Source organism: Protopterus annectens, chromosome 8.part1, assembly GCF_019279795.1.
Source record: "Protopterus annectens isolate FY-2018-M chromosome 8.part1, PAN1.0, whole genome shotgun sequence".
NCBI classification, from domain to species: domain Eukaryota; kingdom Metazoa; phylum Chordata; order Ceratodontiformes; family Protopteridae; genus Protopterus; species Protopterus annectens.
This window is the reverse complement of record NC_056742.1, coordinates 364,497,253-364,519,136: the sequence shown is the minus strand read 5'-3', so window position 1 is coordinate 364,519,136 and position 21,884 is coordinate 364,497,253. Positions and strand designations below refer to the sequence as shown.

The 21,884-nt window shown below is 43.2% G+C and overlaps 1 protein-coding gene across 1 annotated transcript in view; it reads left to right on the top strand.

Moving 5' to 3' along the window:
* Positions 1-21,884, top strand: part of MBTPS1 (membrane bound transcription factor peptidase, site 1) — a 1,726,871-nt gene that overhangs the window by 1,233,798 nt on the left and 471,189 nt on the right. Inside the window, exon 15 of the mRNA XM_044081940.1 lies at positions 7,439-7,554. Coding sequence (XP_043937875.1) covers positions 7,439-7,554 — 116 coding nt within the window. The remainder of the gene's footprint in view (positions 1-7,438; positions 7,555-21,884) is intronic.

The window sequence follows — 21,884 nt, the reverse complement described above, 5'->3', positions numbered from 1 at the left end:
TGTCTATTATAATTGAAAGGCTTGACAGGCATCAAGTAACTATTTTAAATTATGGCGCCATTAAAAACGAAGGTGAAGATGGAAATAAACTGAATGAATGGTGTTTTCCCAGTTAACTGTTAAAAATAATTAAAAAGAGAGGAATGTTACAACTGGGAAGTTATCTGAGAGTTATTAGGGAAGACAAACTTCTATAGCAGGGAGAGAATGGGATAAAATGAAAATTCAGATTTACAATAGGATAGAAGTTGTTGTTGTCTTTTGGATTTTCCCGGTTAGGGTCGCCACAGCGGAACTCTGGACCACTAATGATTGGCAGTAGATTTTCACAAACGCCGAGGTGCCAGCTCGACGTTCAAAATACTCGGAGGCTCTAAATAAAAATCTGCCTAAGCAGCAGAGACCTCCAAAGCAGACACCCAAGCAACTGCTACCCCAAAAAAAAACACGTGCAACACATAGCTCACAAAGCCAGTGTGCCGAACAGTCACAGCCCTTAAACAACACACCTGATACACTTGTAATAGGTGACTCTATCGTCAGGCACACTGACGTCCCTGCTCACCATGCTGAACAAGGAGAAGGTCACGGTGAGCTGCCTGTTGGGCGCTAGGATCCGCCACATAACACAACACTCAGGTCACTCCAAGGCAAGTACAAATATGACTCAGTCATTGTCCATGCTGGTGTGAATGACCTGAGACGTACCTCCCTGGACTACATGAAAAGAGACATAGCGGAGCTCTCTGAGCTTGTAGCCCAGGCCAGTATGACCCTGACCTTGAGTAGCATCTTACCCTCATCAAGAATGATGCCACAATATGAAGACAAGATGATCAATTTCAACAATTGGCTTAAGTATTGGTGTCATTCAAAGGGGATCCAATGCCTGTCAGCCTGGGATGACATGCTCGACAAGCCACGATGCTTCGCTAGGGACGGCTTGCACCTGTCACCCCTGGGCTTTCGGATATTGGCAAAGGCTCTTGCTACCCCCATAGTGCCTTTTTTAGGCAAGGCTCAAAAGACAAACCCACCTCCATAGGTATCACAAGGGATAAGAAGCTAAGAGTAATGCTACTCAATGCCAGAAGTCTAAACCTCAAGATGCACGCACTTGAAACTCTCCTTAGCATGGAGAACACCGATATCTGTGCAGTAACAGAAACCTGGTTCAAGGCTCCCGAGAGCACCCCAGCACTACCAGGTTATACCTCATACCATGCTTTTCGGCCCCAAAACTTGGACCGAACCACAAAAGGAGGGGGAGTATCAATATTCGTCAAAGATACCCACACCTCCAGGTCGGTGGCACAGCACGAAGCATCAGAGACTATCCATGTGAAACTAACAGTGGGTAAAACTGCCTTCCAGTTTATAGCCTGCTACAGACCACCCTCCCAAACCCAGGAACCCCACTCGGCCTTCCTGAGAACACTGGAAAATATGAAGGTCTCTCCAAACACCATTATATTGGGTGACTTCAGCTACCCAAACATAGACTGGGAGCATTACTCTAGCTCCAACACCCTAGCCTAAAGGTTTCTAGAATTTATAAACTCAATTGCTATGGAACAACTTGTTACCACTCCCACAAGAGGGGAAAACATACTGGACCGGATCATCACCACCATGGGGACTCTATGCTCCAGACCAGAAGTGTATCCCTCACTGGTAAGATCAGACCATAAACTAATCTCACTAGATATCCACATCCCGAACCCACCCCCTGCCCAGAAAACCACAGTGAAAAACTTCTCTAAAGCAAATTTCACACTCCTCAAAACCGAGGTGGAATCCTTCAAAGCCCCAAGGCCTGTGGAAAATATGTCCCAGACCGCGGAATCCTTTATAAATGCATTCTATGAACACCTTCAGGAATGCATGGATCATGCAATCCCAAATAAAACCAAGACCCAGTCCTCCAAAGGCAGACGTCCTGTCTGGTGGACCCCAGCCATAAACAAACTATACAATAGAAGGAGGAAGCTACTTACATGATAGAGCAAAATCCCAAAAAGGGAAGGCATCTCTGATCAGTATTAGCAAAAAACTACGGGCACTCATAAAATCGTCTAAGGCCAGCCTAGAGAGAAAAATTGCACAGGATGCTTAGGATAATCACAAGGCTTTCTTTAGTTATGTTAGGAACCTGGGTGGGAATTCCCAGATATGCTCAGAATTAGTCCAAAATGACAAAAAATACACTGAACCCACAGACATTGGCAACATCCTAGCTGACAGGTTCAGCGCAAACTATTCCCCCCCCCCCCTCCCCACCAAAAGGGCAAATATCTATCCCAGCAGAGTGCTGCCCCCCTGACATCTCAGATGCTCAGGTAAGAGCTGCCCTCTCCAAAGCAAAAAACACAGCATCAATGGGACCAGACGGTGTCCCGATCTGCGTCCTACATGAACTCCAAGAAGAGCTAAACCCAAACATAAAACTACTGTTCACCCTCAGCCTTACTACAGGATATGTACCCAAAGAGTGGCGTACAGCAACAGTGGTCCCTCTCCACAAAGGTGGTGCCTCAACGGATCCTGGAAACTATCGCCCCATAAGCCTGACTAGCTTGGTCTGCAAAGCTATGGAAAGGATCATCATGGACCTCATAAATAAAGATATTGGGGACCTACAGACACTGGATCCTACCCAGTTCGGCTTTGTTAAGGGCAGATCCTGCCTCTTAAACCTGGTCGATTTCTTTGAAACAGTTACCAAGGCCATTGACGAGAAGAAGGTGGTCCACACAGCCTACCTGGACCTCGCAAAAGCCTTCGATACAATACCCCACTCGGGCATTATAAATAAGCTCACCAGCTTAAATATAAACCCCTATGTCACTAGATGGGTTGCAAACTGGCTCAAGGACAGAACCCACATGGTTAGAATTGCAGGAGCCATGTCAGACTCCAAACCAGTTACAAGTGGCATCCCACAAGGCTCAGTCCTGGGACCTCTTTTATTCGGTATATATTTCTTGGAGGTACAGGCCAACACGGAAGGACTGTGGCTGACCAAGTTCGCGGATGACTGCAAACTGGGCGCCATAATCGACTCTCCAGCCGGCACAAGCATCCTCCAAAAGGGCCTCATAGAAACAGACAACTGGTGCCAGAGCCATGGCCTCAAGCTAAACGCCAAAAAGTGTATAGTCAACCCCTTTGGCAAAAACAAAGGGCCCACAAATTACCACATAGGTGGTAATCCATTAAGTACAGAAGAATTAATTAGGGACCTGGGGACCCAAGTTGATAGCAATCTCTCATTTGACAACCACATGGCCAAAGTGGTTAGAAAAACATTTTATATAGCTCACCTAATCATGAATGGATTCACATCTAGATCAGGGGAGGTCATCGTGCCTCTTTACTCATCCCTCATCAGGCCCATAATTGAGTACAATGCCCCTTTTGGGATGTACCTTACCAGACACCTGCAGCAACTGGAAAGACCCCAAAAGTACCTCACCAAGAGGATCAAAGGGTTCAAACAGATGCCATATGCTGCCCGGTTAAAGAAACTCCAGCTCTACTCAGTGGCATACCGCCTGCTCAGAGGCGATCTGTGCCTGACGTATAAAGCCATGTCCAACCCGGAATGAATGGACATGCTGCACCTCAGAAAATCCAAATCCCATCGAGCTACGCGCTCGAGAGACTTGAACCTCAGCACTGAAATAAATAGGACATGCTGGAGGGACAGATTCATAACCCAGAGACTCCCTTCACTCTGGAATAAAATTCCCAGTCCAGGTTAGGCAGAGTCCCTCATTGACTCTCTTCAACAGGAATCTTGATGAGTGGATGGGAGATCGCAGATTTACCCCGGGTATCACTTCTGTGTCACTGTTAGATAGAGGCACAGTATACTAACCTCGAAAAAGGGCATAGCAAAATTCATTTAAAATGGGTGGCGAAAGCCAAACACACTCTGGCTAGGCTTATAAATGCCCTAGGGCAGATAGCCTAGTATGAACCTATGAACCTTCAACGAAGGCATGCCCATTTACAGATGTCTGTCGAACGCCCACCCAACCGCAGGGAGGACATGCAGACTCCACACAGAAGGCACTCCCTGCACTCCAGCCGAGAATCGAATGGGAGAACCACTTGCTGTGAGGCATAGAAGTAAAAGAGAAAACAATACAGGAAAGAAGTAATAGAAACTAGAGGGATTGCCAGATTAAAGTACTGCAGAATAAAGGGAGCCGTACACAGAACAGAAGAGGAGCAACTGCAAAGTACTAAAGGGTAACGAGTATTTGGATAATGTGCATGAGTTTAAAACTGTTGCTAGTAAGCAAGTTTTAACACAATGATTTAGGTAATCAAAAGTAGAAAGGGCTGTTGTCACCAAACTTATTGAGCCTCTGACAAGAAAAAAAATAACCAGAGATCCTGTAGGCATTTTAGAGATGTTTCTGAAAACTGAAAATTTGTGCAAATCATAGGAATGTGGAAACCAAGAAAAAGCACAAATGAAAATATTCATAGAAGACTTAATTATGCTAAGGTTAAAGGATCATGAGGCAGAACAGTAGGTAAGATAGGAAACGATAAGATAATGGAGATGTGTATTCAATCATCAAGGATATCACTAGGGACGTATAATGTTCCTGTGCATGTTTGAAAGCTGGGAGGGGAAAAAGTGATAAAGATCTGGAAGGTTTTGTTTAACAGTATTTAAAAGGCAGGAAAAGTGCCAGCATATTAGAAAAAAGCTGTGGTGACTGTTTTACCCAGAGATGGCAAAGACCCTTCAGGCCCAAGTTTATAGACCAATTTAAATTTTAAACCATGATTGTAAAGGGTTTATGTCTGTACTAGCTAAGAGAATGACAAAGGTGTTTCCAAAATTCATAGATGTAGATCATTGGCTTTGTGAAGGGAAGGCAAGCACTTAACAGAACAATGATCCGGAGGAAAGCAAAATGTAAGACACCGCTATTACTGATGGGTCTTGATGCAGAGAAAGCATTCAGTAGAGTCAGCTGGGGTTGTATGAGTAGGGCAACGGAACCATGTGCGTTCCTTAATGAAATAATAGGGTTAATTAGGAGGGTATATGAAGGGTCAGAGGCAAGAATTAAGGTAGGATGGTTCCTCTCTGACTAGCTTTTTTTGAAGAGTGGAATCGGGCGGGGTATCCTCCTTTCCCCTTTGCTCTATTGTTAGAGCCACTGACAAAGAAAATAAGGGACTCTCAAATTTTAGGATATAACTGATAATGGTACTCAAAGTTAGCTCAATCTGCAGTTGATATCTTGTATTTGGTAAATCCAGAAAACATTTTGATGTTGCGGAAAATTTTGAGACAGTTTCAGGTCTTTTTTGGATATAAATATTAATAAAGATAAAACAAAGGCTGTAGTGGTAAACTGTTTACCCACACATGAATTGGTTCAGCAGTATCCATATTTATGGAGACACGATAAGATGAAGTGTTTGAGTATGTATTAAAAAGGATTCTATTATGGCAACTAAGTATAGGCAAGAAGAAACTAAACAAAATATGATGCAAGAACTGAGAATCTGGAAGCTCTTGTTTATGGCTATGGATAGAAAGATGCAAGCAATGAACATGTGTTAGTCTCTCTAATTTTATTTACCAATCAGGCATATTTTTGTCATCCAGAGAAGTTGTAGACTAAATAATATAGCCAAAGAAATGTATTTGATTGGATAAGAAAGCAAGAGTTTAGTGGGCGAAGTTGATTCTTCCTACAGTACAAGTTGGTTTAGGATTACCTAATTTGAATGGATATTTAAAGCTGCTCAGTTAAGGACGTAATACATAGCACAAACAGATGGTTTTAAATCAAAGTGGTAGGGTATGTTGATGAAACGGGGGGGGGGGGGCTCTAGAAGTAAGGAGTAGGATTTTGGAAGCATGTCCTTAAGAAGAAGAATAACCATAAAGAACATTATAAAGTACCAGAAAATATTCATATATTGTAAGAACTAAGCCAATACAGGAATGGAGAATGATTTTTCCAGTAGGGATGACTGCAAGTAAGGGTATAGAAAGTAGGCAAGAGGAAAATGGAATTTACTGGAGAAAATTAGAATGCAAGCTATTAGAAGCAAAAACTAGGAGGGGACAGAGAGGGATGAGGCCAAGCAGAGGATTGGTCTGCAGGTTGGAGACTGCCTCCTGTAAAAGAGACTAATAACAGAATGTAGGCAAAGAGGGCTAGGAAGTGCGGAGTGAAAAAATAGCTATGATGTGTTTTAGTAGGGTCTAAAATAGAAGCAGCTGGTTAAAAAGCGATTGTTAGAAGGGCATATAAAATATTACATGATGAGAGTAAGAATCAGTCAGAGGATCTTGGAAAAGATTGAGAAGATAGACTGAAAAGGCAACTTACTAGAGAACAATGGAAGTAATTTGTGTGGCTCCCAGGTATGGATTAGAGTCCAGAAGGTTTGAAATTTTTGCTTGGAAGTATTTACGTATATATTTTTATACCCCGGGTAGACTTCAGAGAATTTTTCTTCAGGTAAGAAAGCAAATACTTTTGAGGTGTGATGAGAAAGAGAAAATTAATTGAGGACGTGATCTGGGAATGTAATAACTGGCAGATTTTAAAAATTCCCTTCAGAGTGTTTTGTCAGAAATCTCATGGAACAAGTCATTGTATCTAAGAAAATGGAGATGGGATGTGAATTGTAGTGACATGGAAAGGCTTTACTAAATTTAATGCTACTAACTGCTAAAAAAAACTATTACTAGAAAATGGAAATCAGAATGTAAACCAGCTATAGTTGTACTGTATATTGTAAAGGAGATAAAAGAACTGGAGGTGGGATCCTTTGAAAAAGAAGAGCAGATTAGATGTAAATAGACTCTGGGAATAATGTATCCAAAATAATATTGGAAGATAGAGGTTTAGGGAAGGAGTTAAACAATTTATGTAATCTAAAAAGAACAAGAGGAACTGTTGTCCAACAACAGCAAGTACCAAGAAAAGGACAATAGTAAGAAGCACTGCACCACTCGTAGCTGTAAAAATGGACTCCTGGATTTATTGTAATCTCTAAGTGAATAATAATTCCTAAAGAAAACGTGTGCTGCATGAAAAAAAGTTACTTTGATTTGTATTCTTTGATATTAGTGTACATGTACCCATGTCACTGTTTTAGTTATATAATAAAGATGTTTATAAATATATAGACATGACTGGTTTGGTAAATTTTGAGCTAGAAGGGCATTATTGCCCTTGTCTGAATTATTTGTATGCATGTTATTATTAAACACCCTCCAAAAGCTTAACAAATGTTTGATTTTAGATCAGAGGAACTTTTAGAATTCAGTAGGTTGCAGAACAATGGCACAACAGATAAAGCAGATATTTTTTGAAAATAATTTTTATATTCTTGTATAGGGCTACAGACATTGACTTTTGAGTATCTTTTTATTTCTTTTTATTAGGAATGGGGACCATATTCACACCAACTTCCGAGACATGTACCAGCACCTAAGGAGTATGGGATACTTTGTAGAAGTCCTTGGATCACCATTTACTTGCTTTGATGCCAGCCAGTATGGTAATTGCAGCACAGCATTTAGTATTTCATATTAACTGCATTCTTAGTTTTGTATCGGTTAAATCCTAGATCTTAAACTAAATGAATGAGTTTCTGTTTCATTTGAATGGCACAAAATTCTCGAATGCTGTATTTTGCTGTGGTTTGGGACACTGCTTTGTTGATCAGGAGATGTAGGTTTTAAACTGCAGCAGTATATCCAAAAAGATTTCTCAGTCTAAATAGTGAACTTCAAAATTCATCAAATATTTGCTTCAGTTTTTCTCTGTGAGAGAGCGTTAGAGCAGTTTGAAATAACAAAACTTTTTTTTAAACCTTTACTGTTCCGTAATTGGCACATTTCCCAGCAGTGCTCGTTTTACTGCTTCAGCCATCTTTGTCTTCTGTTATGTGGAGCATTTGAAAGCCAGCCAGCATTGCCTTGAACTTCTGGATTTCCATCAGCTATTCATAGAAGAAGGTGTTCGTTGTAGAATTTGCTGTTGCAGTCCTCACTCTTGGGATATCCTGCTGTGCAGGTAACCGATGTCTAGTCAGTCGTCCAAAACTCTTCTTTCCCCTAGGACTTTAGCTGGTGCTCTCCTCCTGCTGCAGGGAAGTTGGTAGTATAAAAGGTGTCAGCCAGTGCTATCTTCAAATCTTTCTTACCTTATATTTACATCTCAGCACGATTTGTAGTGTGCTTGTTGGACAAATTAAGTTTTCTGAGAGGGATGAGTAAGTACCCCATAGGAGATTTCCTTTCTGTTTGTTAGATGATTGTCTGACACACAGTTTGACATAGAGGAATTTACAGCTGAGGTTAAAAAAATATTAGGTTTGCAGTAAATAGATACCACACAAACACTGACATAGAAAGTGTCTTTTTCATCTCAGACTAGAGCCTGATATAGATTCTTATTCCCACTTTGCACCATTTACCCAAAGGATGATCCTGCCAGTGGCAGTTTCCTCCAGGAGTTTGCCAAAAAGGGGACACAAGTCTGGTTTAGGGCTGTTATGACATTGTCTATGGCCACTATGAGTCTTCCTCCTAAGAAGAAAGATTGAAGTGCTGGGGAAACTGAGGACATCACCAATGACTCTGGGTTTCTACAGTCAGGTGATTCTGTACTAGGTGTGGTGCTTTTGCAGCAGCCGAGTATAAAATTTGTTGTGGCCAAAGCACCTGAAATGACTGCTGTGCATGCAGGCACCCATAGTTTTGGTTTTTGGCATGTCCTTCTGGATTGAAATTCCTGTCTTCCCTTTTGTCATTTGGAGACACTTAGGCAACCAATTCCCAAATTTAATTTCTGACTGGGAAGACTGGTTCCCCAGAATTTACATATGTGAGGACGTCCTTTTGGGAGTGTATTGAAGTTTTGGCTTCCTGCCCAACGCTTCAAAAGTGGTCATCTCTGAGCATAGCAAGAAAAGACGCTGAAACCTAAGCAGGTGCAGCCCAGCTTGTCTTGGCCCATCCTCCTGCACCAGCTTCATCTTTGGGTACCTTGGTTCAGCTGACCAAAACGCCAGTGATTTACTTGAAATCTAAGTGGCCTAAGTCAGAAATGTCATGAGTGTCAGGGGTCCTTTCTAAAAAGAGAACGGTGGATCCCCATGAGGGCAAATTCTAGTTCCTCTGATTGAGGTTGTTGAAGTAGCCTATGTGAACAGGTTCCCATTAACAGAAGCACTGGACTCCGCCACTGAAGATATCTTGTCAACTGCCTCCCCACTAGTGGACCTCTCCTTTATGGATATTCTGCACAAATTGAAAGAGGTCTTTCAGTGAGATTCTAAGGAGTTCTCTGAAGCCAAGCAAAAATATAAGGCCTTCGTGGTCCTCCTTGAAACTTGGCCCATAGCTGTCTCCTGCAGTGCTAGAAGTCCTGGAGGATGTTTTTGAAAATGCATCCTTAAAGTCTTCTCCCTTCCTGCTCCCAGGAATCCTGACTGATTTTGCAAGGTCGATGATTACCATAGATACCTGTACAGAAACCCTTTAGCTGATCAAGAGACAGTGTCTCTGGATCCTGGCAAGGGAACAGTCTCTGCTTCTACCAGGAATTGCATCGCAATGACAAAAAGACTAAAGTTTTACAGAGATTTGGGTAGTTATACACTGCTACTCTCTTGGCTTTCAGGGCTTTAAACTGGCAGTCCCATACGGTCTCTTACAAACAGACTCTGCTGGAGCAGATGAGGGCAAAGGTGGAGGGGATTGGGGATGAAGAGCTGAAGCAGGAGTTGTTGAGCTTTTGTGATTTCTCTCACTGGGTTGCCAAACACTCAGAAAACTGTAGTTATGATGATGCGGCTGCATCCTGCAGGGGGGGGTCAGTAGTTGACCATCCTGGTCGCGGACTCCTACCCCCCCCAAACAGTGTGCATTTGGGAATCTTTAATACTCCGTTATATAAGGACTTCCTGTTCAGAAAGAAACGGTAGAGAAGAGTAGAACTACCTAATTTGTTAGGTAGATTTTTCAGACTACAGTTTCTAGGTAAAGCAGGAATTTCCCAGCCAAGACCTAGTGTTCAGACCCCTAAACAGGAACCTACCTGATCTGTCAAGCTAAGTATAAAGAGAAACTCAGGGGCCCCTCATGGCCAAGACTTTTTTCCCGGGATCAGTCATAACTCAGCCTGACTTCCCATTCTCCTTACCTCTGCCTCAAGTACACCCAATCCCAGCATCTCCTCATACTTGAAGGAAGCTTGTCTGCCTTTATTGGGAGTTGGGAAATTATCAGGACAGGTGAGTCCCAAGCATTTTAAAAGAGGGATACAGTTTCCAGTTCTTAGAAAAACATTGACTCAGATGTATCCTACCAGTTCCAAGAGACAAGATTCTGTTCAGACCTCAGGTTTTCAAAAACATGTTAGAGATAGGGGCCGTAAGAAGAGTGTCCTTGGGTGAGGAAAGTACAGAATTCTTTTCCAGGTTGTTCCTGGTCCCAAGAAAAATTGGTACTTGGAGGCCCATCTTAAATCTTTACCATTTAAACCGTTTTCTGAAAGTTCCAAGTTTCAAAATGCTTTCATGGCTACCAAGGACTTGAAGGACACATATCTTCATTTTCCCTTAAGGAGAAAATGCAGAAAATGTCTAAAATTCACAGCAGAGGGAAAACGTTATTAATTCACAACCTTGCCCTTTGGATAGACCACTGGGCACAAAGTATTCAAAAAATGTCTGGCATCAGTGATAACCTTTTGCAAGACAAAGGACATTCAGATCTTTCCCTATCTAGATTGTTGTTTTATTGGAGCAGAGTCATACATGGGTGCCTTAGATGACATGAACTTCACTTTTTCATGTGTTTTCCAGGACTGGGTCTAACAGTTAACAGAGAGAAATCCACCTCCTTTCACCCCTTTTCAGAAAGTAGCATTTTTGCTAGCCAGCTGGGACACTATTCAGTGCAGAGCCCTCTTATCATAGGACAAACAAAAAATGCTGTCACATTTGCTTTCCAAATCCTCCCAAAAAGAAAATGTAACAGCAATAGAGTATCTGAGATTACTAGAACACGAGGCAGCATGCATTCTGAAGGTGAAAAAGTTGCAGTGGTGCTTGGGAAACAGGAAGAGCAAATATCTCCATCACATGGTAATCTCTATACCCTCCTGCCATGCATCATGAAGGAAGTCTCATGGTAGACCCACCACTGTTTCTTAAACAAGGGGATGTTCTTCATATTGCCAAAGCATACTGTGACACTAACAGATTCCTCAGACTCATCTTTGAGGACTCCGTGTGGGGAACATCCAACTCCGAGGGACTTGGGTCTGCAGGATAAGGAGAAAACACATCAACATAAAGGAAATGATGGGCCTCATTCTGACACAACGCTTTTCTTGCAGCCATTTGGGGGAAATCTCAAAAGAACAGACACACTACAGTAATGTGATCCATAAACCAGCAAGGATGAACCCACTGTTACTTACTGTGCAGCTTAATAGTGCAAACAGCCACCTACCATCACTTCAGACCAGAATGCAGTAGTAGGAAGTATGCAGACCCCAGAAATAAATGCTTCACAGAGATCTAGCTAGTATGTGTGATGTACAAAGGTAGAAGTGTTTGCCTCTTCTCTGAAGAGGCAACTGAGACACTTTTGCTCAATACTAGCAAAAGTCCAGGAGCCTGAATGATAGCTTTACTCCCAATACCTTGCTAAACTCTGGAATAGTATCGTCACACAAATAAAACTCTCAGACAAACTCAATAGTTTTAAACCAGTACATCTGATGTTGTCAGTCTTCATTTTATCATTGACAGATGGGTCCGGTTCCGATATCGGAACTAACTCTGCCATTACTACAGCTTGCGCCAGTCAAAAACTCTCAAGCTTCACCTCTACCCACAGTCCCTCTCTCACAATTACCTCAGATCTCATTTGCCGCTTTTCCGAAATGGTTATGTTTTGACATGTGCTCTCGAGTTTCCTTGGGTTTAGGAAAGTTTCCATTGTTATTTCTTAGAGATTTCTGTTCTTTTTTCTCTGTACGTGATCCTCTACCCTCTAATTTAATACTTCTCTCTCTTTCCTTTCATACACATTAGTGTAACTCTAAATATCATCATTGATATTCTTTTCCCGTACACCTTGGTGTATTTCTGTAGGTATCATTGTTAGTTTTTTCTTTTCCTTTCTTTCCCTTACAAAAAAAAACAAAACTTCTCTGTCTTAAGCTTTCCTGTGTGGATGCACTTGTAAGTGACTGTTTTCCAGCTGTAATTTTTTGATGTGGCTGAGAAAGGTAAGGCTCCTTCTGCTTTTAAAAAGTGACAGAAGTGCGGCCACAAAATCTCATTCTGGTTTTCATTCCTTTTGCTTGTATTGTTTGGGTCCAGTTCACTTAAAAGAGGACTGTAGCATTTGTCACGGGTTCACTCATTGAGTCGTAGTAGAGAGAAGAAATACATTTATTTTGAAGGATTTGATTCCCTCCGCTTTCAGTGAAGCCTTATCTACTGCTGACAAAGCCAAAACTGACATTTCCTCCCCTTTGTCCTCAAAAAAGAGGAGTATCTTGGTTCCAACTTCTCTATTGGTTCTGAGATCTAAGTAGTTGAAATCCTAGGTTCCAAAAGTATCCTCAGAACCGGAGACCTCTGACTCTAATCTACCAGTGATGACTACTGCTCTGGCACCAACTATGATAAGTCCTTTGAGGTCAAAGGCCCCCATGCAGGGCAAAATTTCTGCTGCTCCTGCTATGGCTAAAGTATCTGATTCAAGGGAAATTTTTTCAAGAGCTTCTTACTCCCCATCTGTAGACCCTTTCGCTGGTGAGCTTCCAGAAGTTTTTCTTCAGAGGCCTAAATCTCCTTCCACGTCATCAATCTGCTCCACCAAAAGTCTTTCCGAGCCCGATGTGGAGAGACTTGTGAATAAAATCTTGTGGGCTAGAGGACTTTCAGGCCGTCCCTTCCCCCCTTTCACTTCTGACTCCTTCAGGTCTTGGAACGGAGCCTTCTTTCACCCCGTTGACCACTCACCCTCTAACCTCCTCCAAGGCCTTAGAGTTTTCTGTTCCGAATTTCCTGGCCCCAACTGTATCGGTACCTGAGATTTTTTGCATCTTCGGAACCGGTAACACTCTGAGCTCTTTGGTGGCTTTGGAACCGGAGACCTCTTGGAGCCTTAGCAACCCTGTTGGTTCCAGGTTTTTTGGAGCCGTCCCTGCTCCTCGGAGTTTCGGCAGTTAGTTCGGCTCCATCTGCCATCTCAAGGGTTGGTTCTTCGGAGTGTGGAGTGACCTCAGTCCTGAGGCCATCTGTCTCTGTTCTGGGCTCTCTTCCATCTTTGGGTGGGGGGCAGCCCTTCGAGGCAATGGAGAGGGCTCTGTCCCTTACAGTAACTCAGTTGGTACCTTCCTCCTTGGAAACAGGTAACCCCCCCCCCGGCTCTGTTATTCCACCTGTCTCTCCACTAGGACATTGGGTGCTGAAGTCTCAGGTTTCTCAGACTCAGGTTCTGTCATCTTCTCACACCTCCCCAGATTATCCCCCTGAGGGAGGTCCCTCAAAAAAAGAAGTGCAAGAGGAAGCACTTAGATTCCCCTTAGGAATTGGTCACCGAGGACACAGATTTTGATGAGGGGAATGGGTCCCCACGATCCCCACCTGAAGATGTCTCCTTTGTAGACATCCTAGAAATTTTAAAGCAAAGGGGTGGCTGGAAATCCCAAAACCCTTTCTTGGAGGAATCTGTTTACCTGCAGGCTCACGGCACTCACCTGTCTTACCTCTTCGGTGACCCAACCCACTGATTAAATCATTCAGTTGATTTCACAGCAGGAGTGGAAGGCTTCAGACACCATCAAACCCATTTCCAAGAGATTTGACAAAATATAATCTGCCACTGAAGGTAAACTGTTCTTGGCCAAGGGGTTAGTAGTGGATGCCATGGTCGTAGCAGCTGCCACAAAAAAGGTACTCGCTTAGGAGAGTTCATCTGTCCATCGGCCTAACAGCGAATCTTGGACTATGGATAGATTTGGGAAGAGGGTTTATGCTTCATCGACCTTCGCACTAAGGTCTTTAAACTCTTGTAAAGTGTGCCAAGAAGTTCAAAGGGATCTAGTCAAGGAATTGTCAGATACCCTGGAAGGAGCTGTGGCTGAGGGAGTCCAAGAAAAAGTGGCTTCTCAGCTAACTACCCTAGGGTCTGTATCTAATTCGTCCATGAGGCTAATCTCACAAACAGACGAAGGGACGTCCAGAGCAGCAGGTGCAGGCACAGCCATAAGAAGACGCACCTGGATGCTCCTATGTGACCTTGCAGAATCATTCAAGTCTTCATTCATCAATGCTCCTTTTGATGGAACATCATTGTTTGCCCCAAAAGTAAATGATACTTTATCCAGTTGTGAGAAGGATGCTAAGACCCCTTCTGTTGTGGGCGTACATCCCCCCCCTCCAAAGGTCCTTTTCTAGGAACTGGAGGAGTGGTGGAAAGATGTTAAAAAAAATCTCAAGCCCTTTCCAAGATGCACGTGGAGGGAGTTCCTCAGGGGCAGTGGGGGAACCAAAATGGAAGATGCCACCCTTGTGGCAGAGGTGGTCTGCAAACCAGGGGTAAAGGGATTCCTGTCCAGGTAAGCTCTTTCAGCACTCCTGAATGGAGGTCCAGTTGTCTTCCTGTGGAGGCATCCTGGGCATGCTTGCCCTTGCACCTAAATGCCTGGCTAAACTTAACAGATTCCTGGGTGCAATGGATCATTTCCAGAGGCTATATCATTCCCTTTTCCCATCCTCCCCTTGTACACAAAAAAGTTCCCGATGTTCCACCCAATCAGAGGGATTCAGTGGTGCAAGAAATTCAAAAACTGCTGGACAAAAGTAATCCAAGAAGTCCTGCCAGATCAGAAAGGATCCGGAACTTACTTAAGATTCTTTTTAGTGCCAAAAAAAAGACGGGACTGGAGACGGATTTTTGGATCTCAGCATGCTGAACAAATCAGTTAATCAAACAAAGTTCCGGATGGTCGTGGTACAGTCAATTCTTCCCTTTCTGAAATATGACTGGATGTGTTTGATAGATCTTCAGGATGCATATTCCCACATAAAATTGTACAAGCACTCCAAGGAGTTCCTCTCTTCCGGCTGGAAGCCAGACATTACCAATTCAGAGTGGTGCCCTTTGGTCTCACCACAACCCCTGGGGTGTTCACCAAATGCATAGCAGTAGTAGCAGTTCACTTGAGGCTGCAGGGACTCTGGGTTTTTCCTTACTTCGACAACTGGCTCATAACCGCTTTGACCCTGCATCAGTTGATGTTAGCCAGGGATTGCACATTCAATATCTGTGCCCACCTGGGAATAAAGGCAAATCTTGAGAAATCCCAATTGACTCCAACACAAAATTTAGAATTCATAGGGGCTGTGCTAAATACTGAGACAGCTATAACATCCCTTCTTCCAGAGAGACTCCATAGAATTATGGTACAAGTTCAAAAGATAATCCACAGAAAGAGGGTTCCTGCTCGACTAGTTTTGCAAACTCTAGGGTCAATGGCAGCCTCAGTAACTCTACTACCTCTAGCCAGGTTTCATATGAGAATTCTAAAATGGCTACCAGCTTCTCAGTGGTCTGTCCTTCACCAGCCCTTGTCAGACCAAATTCTGATCACCAAATCGCCAATTATTGCAAGAGAGATCTACTTTGGTGGACGGATTCCGAACAAATTCTCTGTGATCGCCCCTTTCCTTTCAGAGCCAACGGCTATAGTGACCACAGATGCCTTCCAGATGGGGTGGGGGGGCATTTTCTGGGCAAGACTTTCCAAGGCACGTGGTCCCCATTAGAGGCCAACTTGCATATCAGTGTCCTGGAGTTAAAAGCGGTGCTTCTGTTGTTGCAGGCCTTGCAAACCGCTCTTCCTCTGGGGACAACTGCAGTTCAAACAGACAATGTCAGTAATTTGGCACATCAATAAGCAGAGAGGAACCAAGTCTTACCTTTTTGTTGAGAAGCCCTCAGTGTGTGGCAGTGGGCTTTCTAATAGCAAATCACATTCCATGGAGTTCCAGTGTGATTGCAGAGAAACTGAGCAGATGTATCCTCCAGCCTAATGAGTGAACTCTCAATCCAGAAGTGGCGGAAATTATCTTCTGTCAATGGGATCAACCTTGCTGCGATCTATTTACCTTCCCCCCAAACAACAAGTGCAGCAATTGCTTTGCCCTGATTTCCCTTCTCGGAAGTCACCCAGAGAGGCTGTTCTCCACAATTGCCCCCCCCCCCCCGGACCTCTGTACTCCTTTCCCCCGATACCCCTAATTCCAAAATTCTTACAGAAAGCACACAGGTTGAAAAACAAAGTAATCCTCATTGCCCCCTTTTGGCCTCAACAGATTTGGTTCCCTTTCCTTTGGCCTTATCTGATTCAACAACCCTGGATTCTGGGCCCGGTTCCAACACTTCTGCCTATACAGGTGGTCTTGTTCATCCAGACATTTTAAACCTCAAACTGACAGCGTGGTTCCTCCAATTCCATTAGTTGCCAGGTGTCTAAATATTACCTCCCCAATACGCCACATCTCGTCAGCTCATAAATCTTCCACTTGTAAACTGTGTTCAAGCAAATAGAGGAAATTTACCATGTGAACCTATGAAAAACATAGCAATCCCTTTCCTGCTTCTGTAGAGCATATTTTAGACTTTTTAGTCTCTCTTTCTTCTTGCTTGAGCTTCGCCTTCTACCATCAGATTGCAATTAGCTGCAATTTCCACGTTGGTTTGGAAGAACATTCTTTAGCCTCTCATAGACTTTGTAAATCATTCCTAAGAGGCTCAGTTTTGTTGAAACCCCCTTTCAGAGATCCGACGCTTCCTTGGGATTTAAACTTAGTGTTACATGCCATAGTACATTCTTCCTTTGAACTTTGTGGAATGTGATTTTAAAGGTTTTGTCTTGGAAGACACTGTTTTTGGTAGCTATAACCTCTACCAGAAGGATTTCAGAAATCCAGGCCTTGTCGTGTAAACCTCCTTATCAGATTTTTCACAAGGATAAGAGTTTCTTTATGAAAAAAACCCTCCTTTCTACCCAAGGTAGTCTGAGTCCAACATCAATCAAGCAATTAATTTACTGGTTTTCTTTCCAAAATTTTTCAGCAAAGGTGAATATTCCTTACATTTACTAGTCATTCACAGACAATTACGTTTCTGTTTTCACAGAACAAAAGACATTCGAAAAGCAGCTCAACTATTTGTTTCATTTTCCAGTGCAAAGTTGAGTAACCCAGTCACCAAGGTGACTGGATAAATGGCTGAAAGACTGCATTTCATTTATCTATGATAAGAACAAAATAACCTTGCCTAGGCCTGTGAAAGCACATTATACAAGATCTGTAGCTGCCTCAGCAGTTTTTGTAGTCTAAAGCTTCGATGGGTGATATATGTGCAGCAGCTACATGGACTTCTCCCCATACCTTTATTACTCATTACAGATTTGACTTGGTCTCTAGGGGGAAGAGCGTCTTTTGGTTTGATGGTGCTTAGGAATATTCTTTTGTGAGTCCACCCAATATCTTAAGTAGGTGGGGACTCTGTCCCATCTGTCAAGGATAAAATGAAGATTGGCAACATCAGATAAAGAAGTTATGTACTTACTGTAACATTCTATCTGTGTTGTCTGTCTTCATTTATCCTCGACTCCACTCCCTCCATCCCCTGGCCTTTAAAGATTTTTTGGTGGAGCAGATTATATATCCTTGAATTTTTTTCAAAAAATTGCTTTGGAACATATGCATAGAACAAGTTCTGAAGATGGAAAGGAGAAATTATTTTTTGTTACTAGATTCTTTCCTTTTTCCAAAACTTTGAAAAATATAGTAAGACATATTTGGTATGTGATATGTGATGATGTCTCAATTTGGACATCTTTTTCCTAAACACATTACTTTTTCATATGGCAGATATAATAATTTGAAGGAGTTGTTGAGTGAGGATGGCATTGGGTAAAGTGGGTACACACGTTTGTGGTAATTGTTCAATGTGCAGCAGAGTTAGGAATCTGGATGGTAATACATTCAATGGTAAAAGGTACAAAGCCACAGAATATTTTAACTGCAATATTTTTGGAGTGGTTTATATTATTGGGTGTGATTGTAGGAGAGCCAACTGGTATATTAGACAAACAAAGGGAAAAGTTAAAAGTACATATAAAGGAACATCTGGGGGGTATAAGGAGACAAAATATGGATAGTCCAGTAGCCGGTCATTTTATCTCTACACATGGGGGAGCGGCACATAGCTTATTCTTTAGTGTTTTAGCACGGCCAGATGTTCTTCGTATTTCTTTGTTGCAGTCATCACACTTGGGTTATCAGCCTGCAGGTAGCCCTCATTCCGCGAATACCAGAGTCTTGGGATTTTTGCATCAGTTGCTGTCGCCTCTTCCATGACGTCAGGGGTATAAAACATGCAGCCGACACCATTACTTCAGCTTTTCTTGTCTCGTGGGAGCCTGAAGCAGAAGCAGTTCACAAGTGCCGGTCGGCCGCTACCTGAAATTTTCGTTTTTCGAGTTTCAAACCTGAAGTTTTCTAAAGCTAAGTACCCCATTAGGGATTCTTTTTTCTTGCTCTAACCGATGTCAGAAAAAAATAACAATTGTATTGCCTGTGGAAAGCAAATACCTGTCAGAGATTTTCATTCTTACTGGAGCACCAGTTTTGGCCCAGACCACGAAGTTCCTCACTGTCAGTTTTGTGCCTTAAAGCCCAAACTATTCATCGTCGGGCTATTTTTGTCACTAGATTCTTTCGCTCTCTTTCTCTGTATTCTGAAATGGCTTCGGTAAGCCATCCAACTGCCGATCTTCCGAAAAAATGTAAGGATAAAGACAGAGACAGACCGCATAGGTCCAAACCTGCCGATGATGCTTCCGTTAAGCTAGTCACCAGTCTGCCGGTACTCAGTGAGGCGCCTTTGCAGCCCCTAATACCTGCTTCTACAGATTCGCAGGCCTCTGCTGAGACCCATTCAGAGTCCGGTATGCCGCAAGATGCTTCTTCGTCTATGGAACCTGCAGATCTCTCTACCTTGGATGGGCCCAGAGCCACTGTGCAGGCACCAGCTTCTGAGGGTGTATTCTGACCTTCCGATGTTCGTATTAAACAGACAACTTTGTTTTTGAGTAAAACTACCAAGTTTCTCAGGCCAAGAGTTCACACTACGCCTAGAAAGCGGATGACCAAAGCTTATGCTCAAGCTCCCATGCCACAAAAACAAACGCTTAAAATGGCTGAAGACCTTATAACTTTAATTAGGGGAAGCCAGCCTTCCCTCTCTAAAAGACAAAGAATTGATTTCCATTCTGATTCTACAGACCATGTGTCCAATGACTTTAATACCTCTGATTACCAGGACTTACCCTTATATACCTGTGAGGTTTCAGATGCAGAGGATTCCATTCCCTCTGCCTTCCCTCCAGAGGATTTTTGTTTTGGTGAATCCTTGCATACCTTAAGAGAGCATTTCCGCTGGGAATGCCAGGACTACCCTCAGTCCAAAAAGAGACTCAGAGAATTTTTAGACTTGCCTCAGCACAGGCCTCTAGCTATACCCCCCTGTCCAGGATATTGTAGATGATGTTTTCATGGAATTCAGTCTTACTCCTGACACTTTACCACCAGCTCCTAGAAAGCCTGACAGGTACTGCAGAGTACCTGACTCTCACAAATTTCTCTTTAAGAATCCCATTGCAGATCCAGAGACCATTTCCCAGGGGCCTAAAGGCATTAAGGCTACTACAGCCAAAAACCCTACCCCTTCGGACAGGGATTCTAGAGCTTTAGACAGATGGGGTAAGAAGGTGTATACTTCTACAACTCTTGCCATCAGGGCTTTGAATTGCCAGTTTCTCATGTTGAAGTTACCAGCAGCATATTATGGGACTAATTAAACAAAAAATTTTGTTGCTTCCAGATTGAATAGAAAATAAAGATTTACAAGAGTTAATGCATTCTGCAAACCAAGTTAGTAAACATACTTTGCAGTGTGGTTTTGATGCCTTAGAAGCTTCTTGCAGGGCTGCTGTCTCTGGGTCTGAACTGAGAAGGCATGCCTGACTGAAGTAACAAATCTTGCCAGACCATGTCAAAGCAAAATTACTAGATGCTCCATTAAACCAGGATAGTTTGTTTGGCACAAAAGCAGAATAAGTTCTTAAAAAGATGGAGGAAAAAGCTAAATCTATGCAAACTGTTAAAGATTTCTTACAGGTGCAGCCACCTGGATTCAGTAGGCATTGGCCTTTAAAAAACTGGTCCTTTCCAGTCCCTCCCAGGCCTTCTCAGATCAAACCCAGGGGCAACAGACCACCAAGACTACAGTCTCAGGGTATGCAGAGATCTAAACAATGGAGTGCTCCCACCTCAAAAACAGGGAGTGGTAAGCCATCCCTTTATGGAAAAAGTTCACAATGACTTGTCTGTCATCCTTCCCAGCCATGCCCAAGTACTTGCACCGCTTGGAGGAAAACTCACCCTGCATGCAAAAAACTGGATGTGCATTACCCAGGACCGATGGGTCATAAACATTGTATCCCAGGGATACAGATTCTATTTCCATTCACTGCCAACCCCAAGCGGGTTGCCAGACCTTCCTCCAATCCAGTGGGCAGATGCTCAAAAGCAAGTACTTTCTCTTCTCAGTATTAGGGCTATTCAACCTGTCCCAGTAGAGCAAAGGGGACAGGGTTTCTACTCCAGACTGTTCGTGGTGCCCAAAAAAGACAGCTCTTGGCACCCTATCCTGGAACTGTCAGTTCTCAACACCTTCCTGGTGGTCCCAAAATTCAAAATGCTTAGTCTGCAACAGCTTCTTCCTATGCTAGCCAAGGACTCCTGGCTAGTCACCCTAGACTTAAAAGAAGCTTATCTGCACATCCCTATAAGGGAATCTTGCAGGAAATATCTACGTTTCCAGGCAGGCTCTATGCACCATCAGTTCTCTGCACGTCCCTTTGGCTTATCTACTGCGCCCAGGGTATTCACAAAGTGCCTGGCTCCAGCCATTGCATACTGCAGGCAGAGAAATATTCAAATTTACCCATACTTGGACGATTGCCTGGTTTATGCGGACCGTCAGGAATTGATACTTCAGCACCTGGCATTTGTAAAGAGACTTCTAACTTATCTGGGGTACACCATCAACGAAAATAAATCACAACTGATGCCTAGCCAGAAGATTGTGTTCTTGGGAGCAAGCTTGAACACAATTTCCCAGATGGCATTCCTCACACCAGAAAACAGGTTTATTTGACAAACTACTTCAAACTAATGGCCACCAAAACCCAGCTATCTGCAAGAAGAATACTGCAAGCCCTAGGGTTTATGGCCTCATGCATTCTGCTAATTCCATATGCAAGACTGCATATGCGGAAACTTCAGTGGTACTTAAAAAGTCTCTGGTGTCAACATTCTCAGGAAATGGAAACAGTGATCCCTATCATCCCTTGCCTAAGGGCCGAGTTCTTTTGGTGGGCAGTGGCATGCAACCACAACAAGGGACTTCCTTTCACTCAACCCCTCGCCACCCAAACCCTGACAACAGACCCATCAGACTATGCATGAGGGGCTCACATGCCAGGCAAATGCATTCAAGGCAAATGGAGCCCAGGATAAATTCCCCTGCATATCAGTCAAAAAGAAATGTTAGCTGTACAGAATGCTCCGACAGCCTTCAAATACCTTGTCCTTCCAGCACAACTCCTGATAAAGACAGACAACACCACAGTTATGTGATACATAAACAAGCAGGGGGAACTCATTCCTACCCACTCTGCGGGTTAGCCATGGCCCTGTGGAACACAGCCTTCAGC